Source organism: Hippocampus zosterae, chromosome 4 (assembly GCF_025434085.1).
Source record: "Hippocampus zosterae strain Florida chromosome 4, ASM2543408v3, whole genome shotgun sequence".
In the NCBI taxonomy this organism is placed as follows: domain Eukaryota; kingdom Metazoa; phylum Chordata; class Actinopteri; order Syngnathiformes; family Syngnathidae; genus Hippocampus; species Hippocampus zosterae.
Window position 1 is genome coordinate 12636524 of NC_067454.1, and position 23606 is coordinate 12660129.

Below are 23606 nucleotides of genomic sequence, written 5' to 3' on the forward strand. Positions count from 1 at the left end.
TGCTGAAAAATAATTCTTGATTGTGTGTGGTGAGATTGGAATTGATTGGTGGACAGATAAATGAGCGGCGTGAAAGGGGGCTCAAGATGATGGTGCTCGACAGAAACAAAAGGATGAGCGAATAATTGCGTATTTAGTCTTGTCGCCAGTTGAGCAGTTACACATCAAGCGAGGCTTTCTCGTGATGCCGTTTATGTGTATGTCTGCATGTCGGTGTCAGGTCTTAAGTGGCCCGCTGACAGCTTGAGCTGTTGCTTGTTGTCCACAGGCACTGACAGATAGCGCACACACGTATGCACGCATATACTCGTCTGACTTATCTGTGAAAGCTTACATTCAAAGACCAAAATCACCCAGTCCTCTTCAGTGCAGGATTTGGAGAGTTGTCGGATTAGGCAGGGTGCGGGGCTATTGAAGGCACGGTCAGCATCAGCAACCAAAGCCTTTTAACTTGATGTGATGTTTATGAAAAGACCCCAGTGTCCCACCTAGTAGTAGGTGTCCATCTGTCCTGTGGAGCACAACAGCAAAAATGTTGGAGGTCTCTGGAGGATGAGTTAAGCTTGAAACCGAAAGACGAGGGGACTGACTCTTGATTTTTTTTAATCACATCATATAATATCAGCAATGTTATAAATTTTCCAATCTCGTCAGATGTGCTAACTTTACAGTTTGTCAAGATCTGACATGATGACAAATTGGCTGTCATAAACGACTACGGTCCATAAACAATTCCAACACCTCTCACTGCCTTATTGTGTGTGAAGACAAGTGGAAATAAAACCAAGACTGTTTCAACCCAGCAAGTCTATTTCTTCATCTGCAATGTGAAGCGCTGCATGCGCTTCAACCGACCTAAATTTAATGAAAATGCGGTGGGTCCTAAGATTGGCCTGGAGTCGACTACATTTGATCCCACAGTGGCGATCAATGCCACAAATGACGCCTACGGCCCAATTCTACCTGTGCAAAGTCAAAGATAATACCAAAATACATTTCACAAATGGGCACAGTTAGACGTAGTATTGCGCTGGGTCCAAAAATAGTGCCCTGTGTTTCTTATTTTGTTGGTCCTGACTGCAGCGTTCAATACGGTGGACCACAGTGTTCTGTTGGCTCGTTTGCAGCATCAGATAGTGAAGATCATATTTGCGAGACAGAACTTTATCTGTGAGCCTTGGTTGCTCTGAGTCTTACTCTGCCCCTCTGTCGTATGGTGTTCCACAGGGTTCTGTTTTGGGGCCCCTGTTGTTTTCATTGCATTTAGATCCCCTGGGTTTCGTCTCAAGAAAGCATTGACAGTCAGATCTATGTCCTGCTAAGCAAAAAATATGCTTTGTCAATAAATTCACTTTGGTCCTGTGTGGAAGAAATTAAGGCCTGAACATTACTCAGTTTCTTGAATTTCAATGAAAGGGAAACAGAATTCATGGTATTCGGTCCCAAATTGCCCTTGTTTATCCCACCCCGTTGACCTGGGTGCCCTGTCCTCTTATTTTAAGACATTAGGCTTGAATTGGACAGTACTTTTAAATTGGACCAGCAAATTGGGGTTGTTGTTAAATCCACCTTTTTTTTTTCATTTTAGGCAGCTGCCTAAAGTAAAGCCTCTCCTTTCTCAACAACATTTAGAAACAGTAATCCATGCCTTCAGTAGATCTCGGCTGGATTACTGTAATGCACTTTATTTTGGAGTCGTCCAGCCCTCCCACAAGAATCTCCATTTAGTAAACACTGCTGCTTGCCTCTTAACGGGAGCTTGTAGGAGTGAGCACATAACTCCATACTTTGCTCTCCTTTCACTGACTCCCTATATCATTTAGTGTTCATTTTAAGATTTTGTTTTCAAATCGTTGTATGGTCTCTCCCAGCCTTACCTCTCTGAGCTCCTCTACTCCTACACACCTGCCCGGGGCCTCGGGTCAACAGATCAGATGCTACTGGAGCTACTGAGGCTTAAGTGGAGGCCCACGTGCACCTCCCTTCAAAAGTTTCTTTTATAAATGTATTTTTACAGCTTGTAGATACCATTTATGTTTTATAAATTTGATAATTTAGTTGAATAATTACATTTTTTTATTCAAAAACCAGGCATTTGAGTCTTATTATATCCCGTTTAGGCAGAGAGCGACAACGTAGTTTGGTTAACAAATATGTATCTGCGCCCAAATCCATACTTTAGGTACTGTACCACTATGTTTGGTGGGAGGTTGTCATCCTGTTATCTTTGTCAACATTTAACAATTCAAATATTTTAAAAAATGCCCTTCTCAATGGTTGAACTTGGTAGAAAAAGGGACCAAAATTACCGGTACGTTAGAGTTCCTTAACATTGGTCGTCAGCAAATTTTAATTAGAGAGAGCTTTCCTTAAATCTATGTTTGACCGTGATTTTAAAACAAAAGCATTTCCTTTTCTTTCTAGCACATCAGGATTGCGATAGTTCCATTTTTGTTTTTTAAATTTGACCTATAAAAGCTTGCACAATACAGATTTTGCCGTGCCTTATGATTCATAACAGATATTTCATGAAAAAAAAATCCACCTCATGCTGAAATTATTTGCATCTCTGATTTAAAAAAAATGCCAAAAAATGGTCTCTGTTATAATTAATTATCCAATTCTATTACACTATAGCTTCATGGATGGATGCCAACTACAGCCAACTATACTATTATCATAGCAGTTACTAGAACAGGGGTGCCCAAACTTTTTGGACCGAAGATCTACTTTTCGATCAACTAACCTCCCGGGATCTACCCTTACCGGCACACACGCGCGCACACACACGCACAAATGCACGCCATGATGAGAAACAGCCTGAAACTGAGGCATGCGATGCACTTTTGCAGCCTGTTAACTATCGTAGCTCACACGTACAGTTTTAAAGTGCTTCCCTGGGCCCTCCTACATTCCTATTCTTTGCCCATGGCCTCGGTGAATTGTACACGAAGCAAACTCCGAATGAGAATAATGACGATAAAAGATAGAGCGCAACAGCTCTGATTACAAGCTGCAATTGCAGACTGCTGAGCGCAAACAACTTCCGGTGACGTAATCACGCGCCACCGTAAATTCAAGATTTACCTGCTTTATTTTATTTTTTATTTTTATTTTTTTGTGAAAATGAGACTGATAGGATGATTAGGGTGCAACGTACATTAACACAAAAATATATATATTACTAACATGCACAAAGAGACATAAATGGTTGGGTTTTTTGGGGGTTTTTTTTTTTCTCCTTGACACTCCTCGGATCTACTTGGGACCTGTCTTAGATCTACCGGTAGATCAGGATCTACCTAATGGGCACCCCTGTACTAGAACAACCGATGAACTGTTAATCACGGCCTTGTGGTATCAGAACATAAAACAACTAATGTTTGTGATTCCATCCGCATGGAAATTTCACATGCATAAAAGTCTTCCAGATATTCAGAGATAAAAGTTCTGCTTCTGCTGCTACACACAGTCCCAAGTAACACAAAGTACATTTCTACATATATGGGATTAAGACATGATTGACTGCTTCACTGAAGTATCTGGGCAGGTCATTGTGAGGATGATTGACAGATGACAGGACCACTGCGATGAGTTGTTCCTGTTTACCGGGAGCTTTATTTCTGATTGGTTGTCCCCAAAGCAATTTCCTGTTCCATGTTTCTGTCTACGAGCTGGCAGGTTCCATGTCACGTTGACTGGCTGTCACACATGCACCCTCATCCAATGCTACCCACACACATGAGCAGGCATGCACATACACACATGCGTAATTGATTGGACTGGGACCATTTTGAGGGGTTTTTGTTATTGTTGTTTTTTTGGGGTGGTAGACTAACTGGTCAAATTGATTTGTTTGTTTCATGCTTATCAGAATGAAATTATGGTAATATCATGACATTGTTTTCGATTTTTGTTTCCCTCCCTGTGTTGACCATACCTGGCCTCCGGATATCACCGAAAAACAAATGTAGCAGCATTTTTATTTTTTTCCTCGAGTGTCCATTGAAACCTTCAATCTGTTTTCATGGTGTTACAGGAAGTGATGTTTTGGCTTTGTGTGACTGAAACCAGACTTTTGAAATATATTCATTCAATACATCATATTAGTTCAAATGCAATTCAACCAAACTTAATTTTTAATTTGTCATCATTGAGCACTGGTGATTTTGTGGCATCATTGGTACACTGGGAAAAACAAACAAACGAGAGTGTCTCTGAAGGGAGTGTTACACAATCTAGGGAAGCCTACTCTTCAACCTACTCTTTTTGTAGGTTGAACTTTTTTATTAATTGTATTAATGAGAGGTATTGATAGCCAAACCAATGCTTTAGATTAAAATTTTTAATTCTCTTTGCTTATGATTGCAAGATAGAAGCAAATGAATTGTCTTTTGAATGTGCATAAATCAGATCACAATACATGGAATGTCAATGGTTTCCAATTTCCTGCACAATTCTTTTCCGAGCATCTCCCACTCCTACTCTGCCTCAGCACCCCAAGGCTCTGCAGTGCTACTTTACTTTAAACCGGATGAATGGAGCAATTGATCAAATTTGTTCCCCTCTCTCTACTACTTTTCCTCACACTTATTTCACCAAAGTTTCCAGCAGTAAAAACTGAATAATTTGCCCTAATCTATTGTAAAATCACTGAGATAGTGCATCCATCCATCGATCATCTGAACTGCTTTATACTCATGAGGATCACGTGCATGCTGGACCATATCCCAGCTGACATTAGGCAGCAACCATTTTAATAAGCAGCAGTTTGTTATACTAATTTTGAAAGGCTGATGGAATCTATAAATGTTCACATCAAATGAACCCTTTCCATTTCAGTCTACTTCAGACTTTACCCTCATTTAAAATGCCCTGGTTGCCAATTATTATATTCATTCATTACTACAGTCACTGCTGATGATGAAACTATTATCCATATGTTCATTATCCAATACGTTCCAGCCCGTCAAATCCCTATTTTAAAGTTGGCATTTATTGAATTTATTTGATTTTTTTTTTAAAACTGAATACAGCTACTTTGTTATTGTGCCTTTAATTCCTATGAAAATACAAAACTATTTTTAAGTCTCTATAGAACAATTAATTATGAAAACAGTTTTTTTGGGGGCTGATCAGCCTCAATTAAAATTCAAATCCATTTAGAACCCAGACATGCTCATTCTCATTACACGCAGATTGCGGGTTAATGAATCAACAATGCCACAACATCTGCAAACAGAAGAAATACCAACTCAATATCCCTGCAGATTGCCCATCTTTGTTCATCACAAACAGCAGAAAGTCACGCACACCCCTATCAGCGTCAACCTCCCTGCTTCAGCCATCTTGATTGGTGTGGGACCTCTTATTCCCACAGAGAGAAGTGCAGTAACATTCAACAGCAGCCCCAAACACAAAGAGAGACTTAGAAAATGTCAGTACACCTTTTAAAGTGGATCAAATTTACATCTGTAAAGTTCAGCAAGAGTGAGAATCCCATTCTAATACCACGAACATGGTACTCTTCCCCATGTCTAACATACATGTGTAGGATTGGTACTTGGAAATTGGCCTATTCTGATGCGCAACCCCTAATGCAAGGGTGCCCAAGCCCAGTCCTCAAGAGATCCTATCCAGGCTGTTTAAGGCATCTCCCTATCCCACCACACCTGATTCAAATGATCAGCCCATCGGGGAGCTTTGCAGAAGCTTCATAATGATCCTGATCATATGAATCTGATGTTTTGGGGTTGGGCTCTAAAACAGGGATAGGGGCTAGGATGTGATAGGATGTGATTTGGGCACCCCGACCCTAATGATCAATCTGTCAGGGTCATGTACCTGTAGGTGGGCAGATGCCTATTTTAGATGACATTTGGTGACGGGGGTGCACCCGAGACTGGTCACGAGTCACTCACAGTATTTTAATATGTACAATGCATCCACTAGATGGAGGTACGCTCAAGATAATGGCAACGATCAGATGTCAGTAAAACGTATTTAATAAAGCAGCAACACAGTTTACTTAACCAACAGCAAATTATAACATTGACTCGTGAACATTGAACTCTTTTGCCTGTGCTCTATTTCTGTGTTCAACTGTGTCGCCTTAAATTTGAACTCTGCGTTGTAAGCATGTCTCTAGCAAGGAGCCATTATGGGGTCAAAATATTACCGTAATAACCATAAACAAGGTGCATCAGATTTTAAGGTGCGCTGTGAGCTTTTCAGAAAATGGAAGGCTTTTAGGTGTGCCTTTTAGTGTAGAAAATACGGTAAGTAAATTAAGTAAGTTTTTAATCTGATCGGTGTAGGGTCCCTCAAGGTTCAGACCTTGTACCCCCTTTTTTTCCCCAGTCTGTGTATGTTACCTTTGGGTCAAATCCTTCGGAACACCACTGTTGGCTATCATGATTATGCAGATGACACACAGCTGTATGAATCAATGTCTCCAAATGACAGCAGTTCAATTAACATACTGTGTCACTGTCTAGAAACTAGACAGCGGGATGCAACATTTCCTTCAACTTTTGGCAATAAAGAAAAGAGGATTGCTGTTAGAAGACACCTGGACTTTAGAAACCAAACATAAATTTCGAAATGTGCTTGAGGTTCTGATTGACTTAGACGTGACGAATGTTTTATCGAACTTTTATCACGTGTATACAAGAAATGTCTTTAAATTATGCTTGTCGCAGAGGTTTAACATTTTCAATGATTGTGTTAACCTTACATCAATAAAGTAAGACGTTATGGCCAATAAGAAGGGTATGTGCCAAAACAACTGTAGCTCAAGGGTATTACAATACTTCTCGAATTAGTTTATCACTAGTGAAGCAGAGAGTGGTAGCTCTGGAAATGTTTCCACCTGCTTCTTCTCTCCACCCTCCTTCTGTACTGTCCCCCAACATTACCTCCCCATCCTGCGGTTTTTTTTTTTTTTTGACTTCCTCTTATTTGTTATGTCCAGACTCATTTACACTTCACAGTCACTGTAACCTGCCTCATGAGGTTACTCCTCCCCACATCTCTCTCTCTCTCTCTCTCTCTCTCTCTCTCTCTCTCTCTCTCTCTCTCTCTCTCTCTTTCTCTTAATAATTGATTTAGGTGGATTTCCACCCCCTCAAGTTCACCATCTCTCCTCATGTTCTCCTTGTCCATGTCGGCCTCTTTTTAAATTTGGCCCATGACATTTATTCCTGTTTCCCTACAACTTGCCTTATCACTTCGGCTTCAGACAGATCTGCTGGTCATTAGCTTGCTCCACTTCTCTCTTTCCCTCCTCCAAGATCCATCTGTGGTCATCTCTCATTTGCATCTTCCTCTCAGTCCTCCTCCTCCCTGACCTCTTGTCATTTCCTCATTCAGTGTCAGGCGGATGGCCAGTCCAAATGAATAATGGAGCACACGCAGAATGTATGAGCCCCATTTATTTTTCAGTGTCTCTCTTCAATGCATTTTTTGTCATTTGTTAGTTATGTATAGTGACTATATTGGACTCCTCTCACTGAACAATGAAATCAGTCAATGTTTTGTTGTTGCGTGATTTTCACTTGTTTTATCGGTATTTGCAACAATGTCGTCCGTCAAATAGTTTACACCTGTTAAAAGATTGAACTGTAAAGCATCTATTCTCACATCACTACATCTGGGTTAATTCAAGGCCAGCCTTCATTTGAGGGTATCTTATCTTTGAATCTTGACATCATTAATACATCGGCTATTTCAGAGCAATTTCTTTAAAAAAAAAAAAGAACGGTCACAACTTCATTCACTGCATAAGCAATGTGTTTTGCGCAGCCTCAGGTGCCTCACCCCAACACCGTTTGTTCCACGGTGTAGCACATGCTGTCAGTTAACAACTCATATCCACAAACAACTCTCTGGTATAATTATGATGGTGAATATTATCATGTAAAGTTCCTCCCAATAGACCAAGGTCACTTGTTCATGGTCTGCACGGGACAACCTGATGAGCTTGTGATCAGGAGATGGCATCGTAAACCCTGCCCAAACTCAGGAGCATTTAAATTTAGACATTATATTGTGCAGTTATCTCTTGTGCACAGTGACAATCATCCAAAAAGCCTTTATTCAAATACAGTACAACAAAATCATTTTGTCAGATGTCACGATATATAAAACATGGTAATTCTTTTATATTCTTTGGAGAAACAGTAGTGTCATATTTATCACTATTGTTTTCTTTCTAATTAATATATATATATATATATATATATATATATATATATATATATATATATATATATATATATATATATATAAAAGCGGCTGGATAGCTCAGTTGGTAAGGCATCGGTTTGGCATACGGGAGACGGTGGTTCGAATCCCGCTTGGGGCAAAAATGAGCACAAAACACCATCCAGTGTGGGTCCTTGGGCAAGATCCTTCACGCTAATGCCTACCTCATACAATGATGAGAGACAGTAAAACGAATGACATGCCGGCTCAGACGTCGCCCGGCCAAACAAGGTCTGCGTCAGGTGCTGGGGAACCAGAGCACCTTGATGAAAAATGGGCTACTGGAACAAAGCGGAGATGGGCGAGATGCAATAACATGGCTCTGTTGGAATGCTACTACTCAAGCAACCCTAGTCAGAGGGGTTACATGCAGAGAATGTGGGCTAAATGGATACTTCGAAACCCACAGTCACGGTTGACCGCGAAACAACTAGTAGCTCAGTGTTCCAACATCCACAAACGGCAACTGCTGTCACAACTTGAGATTGATGAGGTACAACGCAGGTTCCATGGTGAAGGGCCCCAGGCTGCCACATCAGAGGAGGAGGTCTTACAAGAGATTGGGAGGCAAGCCCCAATGAATGCAGATGATGAGATTGGGTGGCCAGCCCCAATGAATGAAATGCTGAGCGAGGCAGCAACTGACCTGAAAGCTAAGATCATGGCGAGAATGAAAGCTGGGCAACCTAGAAACCAATTACAACGGCTATGTGAAGTACCATCTGAAAGTCTCATAGAAAGTGTGAATGCAGCACTGAGGGCGATCCCTACCGTAACGATCACAGAAACCAATGAGCTGATATACGCTTCAGCATCAGTGATCCTGGAGACTCTGGGCTATAAGAGCAACCATGGAAGCCATGAGATACGTTACCCACCATGGAAAAGACGGTTGGAGGCTAAGATCAAGGCGGCCCGGAAAGATGTGAGTCAATTAACGGAGGCCCAGAGAGGTGTGATGAAAAGGCCGATACCCGAGAGGTACATCCAGATGACCATACCTGAAGCACTCGAAACTCCCAAACAAAGGCTCCAAGCCTTGTCCAGTCGCCTAAAGCGGTACACGAAAGAGAATGAGGCCAGACGAATAAACAGGCTGTTCGCAACACAACCTGCGAAAGTGTACGCTCAGTGGCAGGGTCCTAACAACAGAGCTGACCCACCAAGACTGGAAACTGAAAGGTACTGGAAAGGCATATGGGAGAAGGAGGTTGCACATAACAGCAGTGCACAATGGCTGGTGACCCTGAGAGAGGAGCACAGCAACCTCCCTGAACAGAACCCAGTTACCATAACAGTGGCAGACATACAGGAAAAAGTCTCAGATATGAAGAACTGGACAGCACCAGGCCCGGACATGGTCCACACCTACTGGCTAAAGAAACTCACAGCACTCCATGAGCGCCTAGCAGTACAAATGAACCAGCTGCTGAGGGATGGGACTCACCCAGAATGGCTAACCGAAGGGCGAACCATCCTGATCATGAAGGATCCCTCAAAGGGTGCAGCCCCATCCAACTATCGGCCAATAACCTGTCTCTCCACAACATGGAAGCTCATGTCAGGCATCATTGCGGCTAAGATAAGTGGACACATGGATCAATACATGAGCGAAGCACAGAAGGGCATTGGTAGAGATACCAGAGGAGCCAAACATCAGCTCCTGGTTGAAAAAACAGTCACACAAGACTGCAGGTCTCGACGTACCAACCTGTGCACAGCCTGGATTGATTACAAGAAAGCCTATGACTCGATGCCACATACATGGATCACTGAATGCTTGGAGTTGTATAAGGTGAACAGGACCCTCAGAGCCTTCGTTGCGAACTCGATGAGGATGTGGAAAACCACACTTGTAGCCAATGGCAAGCCACTTACCCAAGTGTCCATCAAATGTGGCATATATCAAGGTGATGCACTATCCCCACTGCTGTTCTGCATAGGACTGAACCCCCTAAGCCAAGTAATCACCAAGACAGGCTATGGATACCGCCTCAGAAATGGAGCTACAATCAGTCACCTCCTCTACATGGATGACATAAAGCTGTATGCTAAGAGCGAAAGGGACATAGATTCCCTGATCCACACAACCAGGATCTACAGCAGCGACATTGGGATGTCATTCGGGCTTGAGAAATGCAGTCGGGTGGTGACTAAGAGAGGAAAGGTAGTCCGCACTGAAGGGGTCTCACTCCCTGAAGGAACAATAGCAGACATTGAGGACAGCTACAAGTACCTTGGTATACCACAAGCCAATGCCAACCTCGAACTGGCAACAAGGAAAGCGGCTATGGCCAAATACCTCCAGCGAGTGAGGCAAGTCCTAAGAAGCCAGCTCAATGGCAAGAATAAGACCCGGGCAATAAACAGCTATGCCCTGCCAGTGATCAGATACCCTGCAGGAATAATAAGGTGGCCAAAGGAAGAGATTCAGACCACGGATGTTAAGACCCGAAAGCTCCTAACCATGCATGGAGGGTTTCATCCCAAATCCAGCACCCTGAAACTGTACGCAAGCCGAAAGGATGGAGGCCGGGGACTAGTGAGTGTGAGAGCCACTGTCCAGGATGAAACATCCAAGCTCCATGAATACATCAAGGAGAAGGCTCCAACGGATGACATACTCAGAGAATGTCTCAGACAATGGGGAACAGAAGATGAGGCGCTGGAAGAGGGACCATCATGGGAGGACAAGCCCCTACACGGGATGTACCACCGGACCATAACTGAAGTGGCTGATCTCAAGAAGTCCTATCAGTGGCTAGAGAGGGCTGGCCTGAAGGACAGCACAGAGGCACTCATCCTGGCTGCTCAGGAGCAGGCCTTGAGCACCAGAGCCATTGAGGCCCAGATATACCACACCAGACAAGACCCAAGGGGTAGGTTGTGCAAAGAGGCACCTGAGACGATCCAACACATAACTGCAGGGTGTAAGATGCTGGCAGGGAAAGCCTACATGGAACGCCATAACCAGGTGGCTGGCATAGTCTACCGAAACATCTGTGCGGAGTATGGACTGGAAACCCCAAGGTCAAAATGGGAAACACCTCCGAAGGTGGTGGAGAATGACAGAGCGAAGATCCTGTGGGACTTCCAGATCCAGACTGACAAGATGGTAATGGCGAACCAACCAGATATCGTGATCATAGATAAAGGGCAGAGGAAAGCCGTTGTAGTGGATGTAGCGGTTCCAAGTGATGGAAACATCAGGAAGAAGGAACATGAGAAACTGGAGAAATACCAAGGGCTCAGAGAGGAGTTGGAGAGAGCCTGGAAGGTAAAGGTGACAGTCGTGCCTGTGGTGGTCGGAGCACTCGGGGCAGTGACCCCCAAACTAGATGAGTGGCTGCAACAGATCCCGGGAACAACATCGGACATCTCAGTCCAGAAATGTGCAGTGCTGGGAACAGCAAGGATACTGCGCAGAACCCTCAAGCTTCCTGGCCTCTGGTAGAGGACCCGAGCTGAATGAGGGACGGACACCACCCAAGTGGTGAGACGAGGATTTTTTATTTTTTATATATGATATCTGCAAGGTCTCAAAACAATTTAAATTGTCCTATTTGCTAATGATACAACTTTCTACTGTTCTGGAATAAATCTGAAACAGCTCCTGTATACTCCTGTATTATTACTGTATATGTTTTACGTTCAATAAACAAACCAAACCAAACAATCAACACAAAATTAAAAACAAAATGTATCGTTAACCGGTAAATGGAAACTCCACCCATCAGTGTATCCATCAATCCATCCATTTTCTTTTGCTTGGCTGGGTTTGGGTTGTGGGGGCAGCAGTATACCAGGGAAACCCAGACTTCCCTTTTCCCATCCTCTTCAAAGGGAATCACAAGGCATTCCCAGATCAGCTGGGAGGCATAATCACTCCACCGTGCTCTGGGTCGTTCCCAGGGCCTCCTCCTCGGGGTGATGTGCGCAGAGCACCTCATCGGGGGGCATCTGGGAGGCATCCTAACCAGATGCCCGTGCCACATCATCTGTTTTCAATGTTTGGTGTACTGTATAGCCACAAACAACAGTCAGGCGTACGTAAACAACTCAACATACAGGAGCCAATCCTGTGTGGAATAAGTATATGGTTTTGCATTGCCCTATTTAATGACTTTATCAACTGACCTCTATCACTCGACATTTTTACATTCATGATGAGGAGGTTGGCTCACAGCATCACACTGTTGACACAAATAAGCTTCCAGAGGAATCCCTGCAGAGCGCCAGCTGGTTGATTTCATATTCCATAGTCGTGTCTGGAGGAATTTTATCTAGAAAAAAAACGTTACACAGAGCAATTCACATTTCATCTCAGCAGGTGTACAACAACTAACAATTTCCATGTAAACCACTCTGACAATGTCATAGGCACAAACAGTCACATCTGATAGAGTTTCATCCAGGGGTTCTGCGCAGGGGCTTGTGTACATACTGTTTGTGAGTGTGAGTGGGTGGGCGCACGTGTGTGTGTGTCTGTTGGGGGGGGGGCTTATGTGGGCATGCATGCATGCATGCATGCGTGTGTGTGTGTATGTGTGTGTGTGTGTATATATACACACACGCACACGTGAAAGTGCTATATAAATATATATATATATATATATATATATATATATATATATATATATATATATATATATATATATATATATATATATATATATATATATATATTGCATCCATCGAAATTTTATGTAAAGATTCTAAAAATGGAGCACTTAGCTGATGAAACATGCTTGTTGACTCAAGGGATAACACATTTCTGGAGCCATTTTGTACGAGATTGCCGCCGTCTTCCAGCTTACGCAGTTGTCGCGTGATGCTTTTGTTTTCTTCAGCTGTCTTTTTCATTCTTTTTGTTTTGGACCCGATAACCTTCCCAAGTATGCATCTGTGATGATAAGCCCTCAATAAAGTTCTTTTTCATATTTTCAAACATCCTCTTATGTCTGTCCTTTTCCTTATCTGCGCATGTTTCTCTTCTTCATCTCCCTTTCTATCTACCTGTGATATTATTAAAGGGCAGTTAAAGTGACTCATATTGCTCAAGGGAGTGTAGTAGACCGTTGAATTTCAGCAAGGCTGCAGTCTATACATCACTTTCCATTTTTAGAGTCACTGCACCTTTTTCCATGCCTCATCACCCCCCCCCCCCCCCCCTCCCTGCCTGTGTTGTCTTTTGGCCAGGAAATGTGAGGGTATCTGAAGTATCTGAAGCTGATGTAAGACTTACTGTTTAGAAAGATGGGAGCTTTGATTACTTTTCACAACTTAGTATTTCACTACTTATATTTTCCTATTTTTGTTAACTTTGGAAGTACGGCAGTACAGCAGATTATCAATTCCGATACTTGTCAGAGAAATGTTAACTTAAACACGTGTCTATTATTTTGGCTGGAGTTTGCAGGGGTGTAGCACCATACTGAGATCGGTTTCTATTTTTACATGTGTATTAATAGGGACCATACATCAAGCTTCATGAAAGTTGCAGGTAATTGTTTTGCTTCTCACTTCCTTACTTTCATTTGAGATTCCAGTTAATCATTTGTCGATAAAGATGCTTCCTTTAGGCTTCAGCTTGTGCAGCAATGTGTCTTTTAACTTGAGCCCGTAACAAAAATCTGGTGGAAATAAAACTCAAGTTCATTAAAAAAATATTCTATAATTTCTTTACTTTCAGGCTAACTGGGACAAGCCTGCCTTCACCAGTTATATCAAGCAAGAACTGGCTGCGGATACACTTCACCTCAGACAGCAACCACCGAAGGAAAGGATTTAGTGCTCAGTACCAAGGTATGTTCAACACTGACACTTCCACTCCATATGTCGCTGCGCTGGCTCCCCCCTTATGTTTGGAGTATGCGCAATGAGACAAGAGGGCATATAAACATCTGTGTGTTTTATCGTCATTTAAGGTATTATTGTGCGCCATAATTATTTATTGTTTCACACAAAAAAACTTCAGGTGATCCACATGATGTTGTGATATGGTACACACATACAGTATAGTCATTCCAAGCCTGAATAGACACAGGGCAATCAACAACATTTTACCGACGTAGAGCAATCTTGCCTCTCATGTTTTGAATCATTTTTATTTGTTCCCTTTTAGTCACACAAGACAGTCACCCCTTTACAGTGCAGTCTGCATTCTCTGCACAGAGTGCACTCACAATTTATGGATAGTGGATAGGGATGTGCTTTGCATGTTTACAATGCACAATAAAACAGGCAATATATTGAGTGATCTTGTGGTGAGGTGAAATGTAATTGAGGGCTTCCCCTGTTAGTCACACATGAACACATGAAATGCATATCAGCATAGGCTTGAGTTGCCGTGCTTGCATTTAGTTCCGATTATTGGAATTTTCCAACTGGCAGGAGCCTTAACGCGTTTTCGACAACGTTTATTAGCAAACATAACATAACACAGTTTTTTTTAAAAATGCGTTTCCTCTAATAAAATGAGCTCCATCTCTCTCATTCCTCCAGTGAAGAAAGCTATAGAGTTGAAGTCCAGAGGAGTGAAGATGATGCCCAATAAAGACTCAAGTCACAAAAATGCAGTCTGTAAGTAATCACACACACAATCATGTGGCACACCAAACTGGTATTTCATAAGAAAAATAAAAACATACAGCTTCGAAGAGAATACTGTTGTACGAACAGTGTCGATTATCACATGTGGGCTTGTCTTATACTCTGATAAGGTGCATTTTCAACTGTTTAAAATGCATATATTCCACCGAGCAAGAAAACAGCTATTGTAGATTGATTACAGTGTCTACCGGTTGGAAACATGCCCCCTGCCTCATTCGCACAACAAGTATACAATCTATTAATACTGTTGTTTTGACACACCATTTGATACCGAATAGTGGCTTATTTACGCACCCAGCAGTAGCAACATAATGGAGCTGTTTCCCTTCAAGCCAGTGAAAGGAAGTCCAATACCGCCTTTCCCTAAGTTGCATTTATGGTCTCTATTACCTCCTAGGGGAAATATCAGACCTCAGCCTGCTCCACAATGTTCACCAGCTTGTCCATAAATAAGTCTCTTTTGCCATTTGGTGCTTTGCAGGTGGTGCAAAGTGGGGGTTTTTAAGGCCTTTTTTTTCTGTGGAAACGACCTGGATGCTGTTTGTGATAATGACCCAATGGGAGCAGTGACAGACTAGCAAAGCAGCTCAGTCAGAGGAAAATAATCTAGATAAGAGAAATAAGAGTTCTAGATTCTTTCAGCAAACTTTCAAACCGCCGGAATTGTATTGCTCTGGATGTAAATGCAGGACACATTAGGTCAGCTGTAGATGCAAAATCTGTATCAAATCATCTGTTTTTACAAACATATGTTTAATAATGTCAAAAGTACTGTTTATACATTGTCATGTTTCATTAAAAGCGGTGTTGCTTATTTAGCAGTGTTAATTACTGTGTTTGTAGTTTACATTACAATTACGATTGCTCCATTCCCGCCTCCCAAAGAAAGACAAAATAAAAATTGTAATGTGTATTTTATGAAGAAAAATAACACTACATGCAGTCATTATGTAATCAAATAGAGTGTAAATAATGAGTTTTTGACACTTTTTTCTTGTTTTCAATTCAACAGACATTGTACTGCTCTTTCTGGTGTACATGGCTTTGCCACCTGTGAGCAGTATAATACACACATTGAAAGAACAAAGTGTTTCCCAGCTGCCTCGGCAAGCTTCATTAATGGCCATTTTTGCACATCATCAAATAAAGTTTTGTAATGTTATCTGTCTACATATGTTGCCCCACCCTTTGTTTCTTAAAGTGTTCCAAGACTACATGACATTCATTTGCCCGTCTATGGCATTTTGCATTGTTTCTGAGCAATAGGCTAAACGGATCGCCCTGGGGCAAAGCTTAGCGGTTGCTTTAAATCAACAATGTGCAGTTCCCCATTTTGTGTTTAGTTCAACAGCAAAGTTCAATGAGCGTGGCAATAAGTCAAGTCAAGTCAGGTCAACAGTATTTATAGAGCACTTTCAAACAGCCATCGCTGCATACAAAAGTGATGTACATGCAATTTAACATGCACAATAAACAGTAAGACAAATCGGTAATAAAGGCGGTAGAAAGCACCAAACAGTAAAACCAAGAACAAAACTAAGTCATGCTGAGTCGAATGCCAAAGAATACAAGTGAGTTTTGAGGAGGGCTTTGAAGATGGGCAGCGAGCAGGCCTGCCAAATGTTCAGTGGGAGGTCATTCCAGAGAGTGGGCCCAACAACAGAAAAGGCTTGATCCCCTCTGAGCCTCAGTTTAGTCCTTGGTACTTCTAATAATGTCTGGTCCACAGACCTGAGGCGCCGGGCAGGTGTGTAGGGGTGGATGAGCTCATAGAGGTAATGTGGCGCGAGATTATTCAGAGATTTGAAAACAAAGAGGAGGATCTTGAAAATAACTAAGGTAAGGAGACAGGGGGCCCAAGTCTACAGGATGGAATGTACAAGAGCCACTGGGACCAAACAATATCACCTCTATCTTCTTTTCGTTGAATTTCAAGAAATTTTGTGCCATCCAGGTTTTGATTTCTTCCAGACAGGATAGGAGTGGCCTTAATGAGAAGGCGTCTTTCTTGCTCAGTGGGACATAGATCTGGCAGTCATCTGCATAGCAGTGGAAGGGAATACCATGTTTCATTAAGATGGAACCCAATGGGAGCAGATACAGCGAGAACAGCAGAGGGCCCAGAATTGAGCCACGTGGAACACCACATGCCAGGGAAGCAGTGCGTGACTCAGAGCAGCCAAGGCTGACACAAAATGTTCTGTCACCTAGATAGGACCTAAACCACTCAAGAGCACTGCCGCCAATGCCCACCAAGTGCTGCAAACGAGTCAGCAGAATACTGTGATCCACTGTATCAAATGCTGCAGTTAAGTCCAATAAAACTAGACACACGTCGTCTCCAGAGTCATTTGCCAGGAGGATGTCATTAGAAATGCGTAACAGGGCAATAAACACAATGAAACCTGTCCACTAGCTAACTGTTGCTCATTGTGTCACCCGACAGCACCGGTATCACATTTTAGTTCTCAAAGCAAACATTTCCACTCAGCAATTTTCTCAGAAAATTAATACGTTTGGTCATTCCGAACGTAGGGCGGGCACCACAGTATACGTAAAAAGTATGTAAACATAATGATTGCAAGAAATAAATTGGACTTTTTTAGGTTATTTTAATTCTAAATTACCATCCTATGGAATTGGCTTGCTGCTAAGAGACACGTTGAAACAGTATTCAGGTCATGTGATGCACTGTATCCATTTTTTTTTCCTGAGGAAGGCCAAGCTCCTACCACAAGTGTTCCTTAGCTTTCACCTTCATCATAAAAATCTCGGCAATAAATCGGCCTATTTACATGCTCATTCAAGCATGTGCTGCTGCAATTATCATTTGCGTGTGTGCTTGCGAGTGGATGTGTGTGTGTGCTTTATTTATCAATCTTTTGATGCCTGGTGAAGAGTTCAGATTACACACACGGACTCTTGTGTCATGACTCTTTTTACATGTTTCCCCTTCGGCTATCGACTACATTTATCATGGTGCGATATATAAGAGACTTGGAGTAAAGTGGCTGTGGATGTCTCTTAAATATACATGATACTAATGTTTAAAACCAGCCGAGCTCAGCACAGCTGCGAAAAGTCAGTTAACCTTCTGACTTGAGAAACGCATTGCTCCGTAGCTCACGGAACATTGCTCTGTGAGGATTTCTGTGTGATATTTAAGTAAAATTACAGCCATCTCCACTGCGTCCTGCATGTGTTTTAAAACACAAAGTAACCGTTGCACTAAATTACAAATGCACAACAGAAAACATGCTTGCTATCTGTAATAATGTGGCGCCACAGAACGAGCGCCCTAACGATTCAACGCGTTGTCCAGGGATGCTTTAAGCTTTGAGAAATTACATTTCTCACTGCGGCACCAGTTCTCATTAAAATAAATGGCAGCACTGGTGTAATGGAGACTAAAGCTGGATAAATAATACCTCACACACTGGGTCAAGGGGTCTTAGATGTGACTCAAAACAATCTCCATAAAAGCGTTACAAAACAGAGGCCAAATATTTTTTGGGAACAATGCACAACTCCCTGCGGTGATATTTTAGCAGGATCGCAAAGTTTGCACCAATTTATAATTACTATATCGATGCATAGAATGATGTTGGCAGGTTTTAGCCATCAGTCGAATGGAGTGCATATGACTCGTCACAAACTGACCCGAACAGCCTTTTGCCCACAATAGAGGATGGTCGGATATGAGCATGAGAGTAAGTTGAAAACTTTTGGGAATTGTTTTGCGTTAATACATCACTGCAGGGCTCATTATTGATGACATTACCTATGAGAGTGACTAAAGCGATTTAAGGAGATGATGCACTTTATTTGATGATGCAAATTTATGAGTCACCGGTCTAGATAGAAACTAAACACCTCTGTACTGCAGAAGGAGTGCAATAAATATGGCCAATTATCCATCCATTTTCCAAGATGTTTTGGATCATTCTGTGCTTCCAACTTTGTAGGGGAAGTTTGGATAAAGAGCCTCTTCTGTTTCATAAAGAGTCCATCAAGGCATGCTTTTTAATGGCTTTATTGGTGCAGACCTTGAGATACCTAACCTCAACCCCACCGAACACTGTAGGGAATCCGCGACCTTGCACCTCACAGATGGACTTTTGGAAGAAAGGAAATAAATAAAATTAAGTAATCAGACAGACATATTCCAAACTTGTGTAAAAAGTCTTCCCAGAAGAGTGGAAGCTGTTATGACAGTAAACGAGAGCCCACCAAGGCCATATTTTCTTGAGTTTTTATTTCCTGTAGGGGTAATAATGAGGTATTTTTTTTCCATCTGGTTTACTTTATTGCAAATTACTTTCAGTGTGCATCGGTGTTTTTATGTGCGGACTAAGTGGGTTGTGTGTTCTATGAACATATGTCAGACAACTGACATTAGCTGAAGCTTGACTGATCCGTGCGCATGATACAATCAAAAAGAAACAAGAGGTGGAAAATGGGATGAAAAGCATCCAGAGAATCTACAATGTGCACATAAGGTCTGACTCTTCTCATCTGGTCGCAACCTGAAGTGCAGCTCAAGAGCTCTTAACAGGAACAATTTCAGACAATTTCACACACGCGCCTCACTCTCTCCCCTTTGCTCATCTATCGCGATCATTGCTACCTCCTATAAGGAGGTAACACATATCTCATTGTCATTGAACGTTTGTCAGGATTGTGCCAAAACTACTCCGCTGATACGGATGAAATGTTGTGAAGAGGTTGGGGCGCGACAATGAAGATTTTTGACAAAAAGAGCTAATCCAGGATCAGTGTTAACATTGCAACATTTTCTTTCATCCATCTTTCGAGGTAAATGGGAGAGTTTGTCTTGGCAGAGTTTAACAGTGCCATGCGGGTTTATAGCTTTTTTCCCCCCCAAGCGACTGGAGCCTGAAGAGATACAATTTTCCGCAATTGCAGTGCACACAATGAATGAACAAGAGGTACAGTAATAGAGGAAAGGGATAACAAACCGTGACGCACAACTGACTTGAACAGTGCACAGTTTAATCAGACAATCACTAAATGACAATTTGTACTGATCTCAAGACATAAGACAACAAATGATACGATTCAAAGTATGAGCCTCAGCATCAATCATTGTGGTTTGAAAATAGCCCGAGCCCCGTTGGGCTGACTTAATGTTCTAAGAAAGATCCCAGAATCCAATGAAGAAGCTACAAGTGTCATAAATATACATTACTACGGTTACTACCACTCAGCAGACTAATTATTCTGCGCTGACAATAAATACTCAATGGCGTCCCACAAAGTCTCTGAGACACCACATCTGTTGCGTCCGCAGAGCGCCCGTCCATGTTAGTGTTTTCCAACACTCTTCCTGATTGATCGTCACAAGCCTTCTCTGGAGTGCCATCCCACATTAGATGAGCAGGGTAACCAGGTTAAATCAGTACATGTTATTTCTAGGACTTTTCATCAGACCTAATCAGACGTCAATGAAAGAGGCTCCTGTGACTTGGCAGCCTTTTATAACAGTTCCACCTATTTTCTCCCTAATTTGTTCATTATTACTTTTATTTTGGGGCACGGTTGTTGTCTCATGTTACTTGTGCATCATACTAACCCGGTTTGGACTGTTTACAGTGTTAATAATTAAAAAAAAAGATTTACCGTAGTTTTGGTGTTGTTTTTTTTTTTTGCTTTTTTCTTTGACTGAGAAATTTCCTTGCGTCCCAAAAACACACATTATTTGGAACTGTGCGTCTGGCGGGAAAATTATGCGTCTAGGACGCGGGATGAAGAGGTAACGAGATGGCTGCCACCATTAAGTGCAGTGTCATCACTGTTAAAGATAAGATAGGACAAACTTTATTTGTCTCAAAATGGAGAAATTCACAATTTACAGCAGCAGAATTATGAAAAGGAGAAAGTAGAAGACAAAAAGCATCTGAATCAATATAAATATAAAATATGAAAATAAGCATATTAAAAATGGGCGAGTGGGGGTGAGTCCAGGTCTTCAGGACCATTAGTGCATGTTAATAGAATCATGTTGTGTGTGCATGGGATTAAGTCGGACCCATGAGAGCATTGCCTCTTAGTAAAACAATGACATCTCTCTCTTTCTGATTCTTCTGATCAGCCTTTCCCAATATTCATTTAGTCACTGCACCCACTTCCTCATGCTCACTAAACAGTTAGTCGGAATCAGAGGTAAATTCATCCAAAGTTAAATGGAAGGGTGAGCGCATTTTGTTGATTTAAACATTCTGGTGTGATGTTGCGGCCCACATAAAAGAACACCAAAGAGAAAATGAATCACTTTCTATTATTTCCTGAAGTGTTAAGATGTCAAGATGAAAGGTCTGGTGAAGACACTTTGAAGATATGGAAACGCCATTTCTCATCATAATCTTGCATTTCGATGGCAAATGGTCTTTTAAGTGCAAATGCGGGATTAAGTCCGTTCGAGAATTTTTGACACCGGCCCAGCTTTTTCTCTATTACAATCTCATGTTGTTTGAATGAGCCGTATTTGGCAAATGAGCCTTTGTAAAAGATGCCAATGAATGTCATTTGAACATGAGTGAGGATGAAAGGGATGAGAGGAACGCGGCTGAGAGTGTGTGTTTTCGGCACGCGTGTGTTTGCTTGTGTGATGTGTGTTTTTGGAAAGAACATCAAAACCGCGGTGGGAGCTGCAAGACAGCTTGTTCTGTTTGCATCATATCCCACACAAACACGCATACAAATTGTCGATTCACTCACAACCCACAGCGCGTAAATCCAGAAAATCATCCATTCATCTTTGACGCCTGAAACCTCTGTATCCCTGTGTACATTTCGGCTAAAGTTGGAGCGAGGAAAGTCAATTTAAGAAGAAAACTCAAAGACAAAACATCCCCTCCATTCCATCATTACCTTTGTTGTTGCTATTATTGCCACTGCCGTGTTATTATAGCCGTTCTTGTTCTTCCATTGACGTCATGGTCATTTTTGGACCACTTGCTAATAGCAAGAAGCAAATCTTGCTGCTTTGTTAAGTCACTTAAAGGTGGCGTTTAGGTGCAGCTCCCTTTGAGAGTGTACCGGCAAAGTCACGAGAATGACTGACACCTCGTCATTCACACTTTGTGCCTCCGATTGGTTGTTTTTCCACGGGCACCGTGGTTGATCACAAATCACAATTGGGATACAAAGTGGGACCAGCAAAGGCACGCACACACACACACACACACACACACACACACACACACACAAATACATAAATAAATAATTGATAAGTCATTTTCTCCAAGTGGCCTATGAGTGTCAGGTCGTACTCATAATTTTCAACTCCTTCTTTAAGAAGATCCATCCACAACATTTGCTCATTCGACCAGAAAAAAACAGTGTGTCCAGTAATTCTCCACCAACTCATCACATATTGAATGATTTAAACAAAACATGATTAATTATTTGATGATCAGTAATTTATTTTTCACTTGGTTTCGTAGTCATGTTATCAAAGATACACGACAGTAAAACACCTCACCCAGATATTCACCTCCTCGGGGTAGCTCGTTTGTCAATGTTGGAACAGGAGGAAGGCTGGATTCATTTTAAGGGTATTGGTATTGTGCCTGCCGACTCACCGTCGTGTGAATATTTAGGGCCGTTACGGATGTGTTCGAAATAGCTGTGGTTTTCCTTCAAAGATTTGTCAAATGTCTCTTAAAAAAAAAAAAAGAAAAGAAAAAACATTTGTTCATGCTGTCACATTCAATAACAGTTACTTTAGCTTCTGCTTTTATCCGGGGACCTAAACTCTTCTCCTCCTTTTGTGGTCGACAAGATGGGGTTTATTTTGAATTTCAAATACGCGTGAATGTACGAAGATACTTTCCAACACAGCATGTTCACTGTGACTTCTGGCAGAAAAAGACATGCCTTTTGACTGCTAAGTCATGTTGGCTTTTTTTCTCAATGTTTCATAGCTTTCCATGTTGAATTGTTCATTTCTAGGCAGCACAGTGAAGTGGAAGCTACCATTTATTATTATAATTTTGACAGAGGTACCGGGTTCGATTCCAGCTCTGGCCTCCCTGTGTGGAGTTTGCATGTTCTCCCCGGGCCTGCGTGGGTTTTCTCCGGGTGCTCCGGTTTCCTCCCACATTCCAAAAACATGCGTGGCAGGCTGATTGAACACTCTGAAATTGTCCCTAGGTGTGAGTGTGAGTGCGAATGGTTGTTCGTTTCTGTGTGCCCTGCGATTGGCTGGCAACCGATTCAGGGTGTCCCCCGCCTACTGCCCGAAGACAGCTTGGATAGGCTCCAGCACCCCCCGCGACCCAAGTGAGGATCAAGCGGCTCGGAAGATGAATGAATGAATGAATGAATTATACAACATAAAAAAATATTTAGAGCGGAAATGCATGATTTATACAGTTGGAAAATATTAGTTGGGATTTTTTGTCCATTTTTAAATTGTTACAGACAGTCAACTTCCATTAGTTCACAAATAATATTCCCAAAACATTTTCATTTGACACAAACATTTTTACATTCCATTCTTGGGCTCATTGTAAATAGTAATGAATACAACGCACCGAAACAACTGAAACTAAAAAGGTGTCTAACATCGGAGTCTTTCTATTTTTGTTTCTCAGTGAGTCAAAGTGGCCTGGCTGGAGATGTGTGTCCAGATCCTGGAGTCCCAGAGAATGGCAAGAGGATGGGATCCGCCTTCCAGTAAGTCCACGTTTCATTTTATTCCAATC

At 42.0% G+C, this 23606-nt stretch overlaps 1 protein-coding gene across 2 annotated transcripts in view; it reads left to right on the forward strand.

The window, feature by feature from the left end:
• LOC127599887 (CUB and sushi domain-containing protein 1-like) overlaps positions 1 to 23606 on the forward strand; it is a 359717-nt gene that overhangs the window by 180305 nt on the left and 155806 nt on the right. For both annotated transcript variants that reach the window (XM_052064098.1, XM_052064099.1), the window contains exons 6-8: positions 13958 to 14070; positions 14770 to 14847; positions 23496 to 23577. In XM_052064098.1, the coding sequence (XP_051920058.1) occupies positions 13958 to 14070; positions 14770 to 14847; positions 23496 to 23577 (273 nt within the window). The remainder of the gene's footprint in view (positions 1 to 13957; positions 14071 to 14769; positions 14848 to 23495; positions 23578 to 23606) is intronic.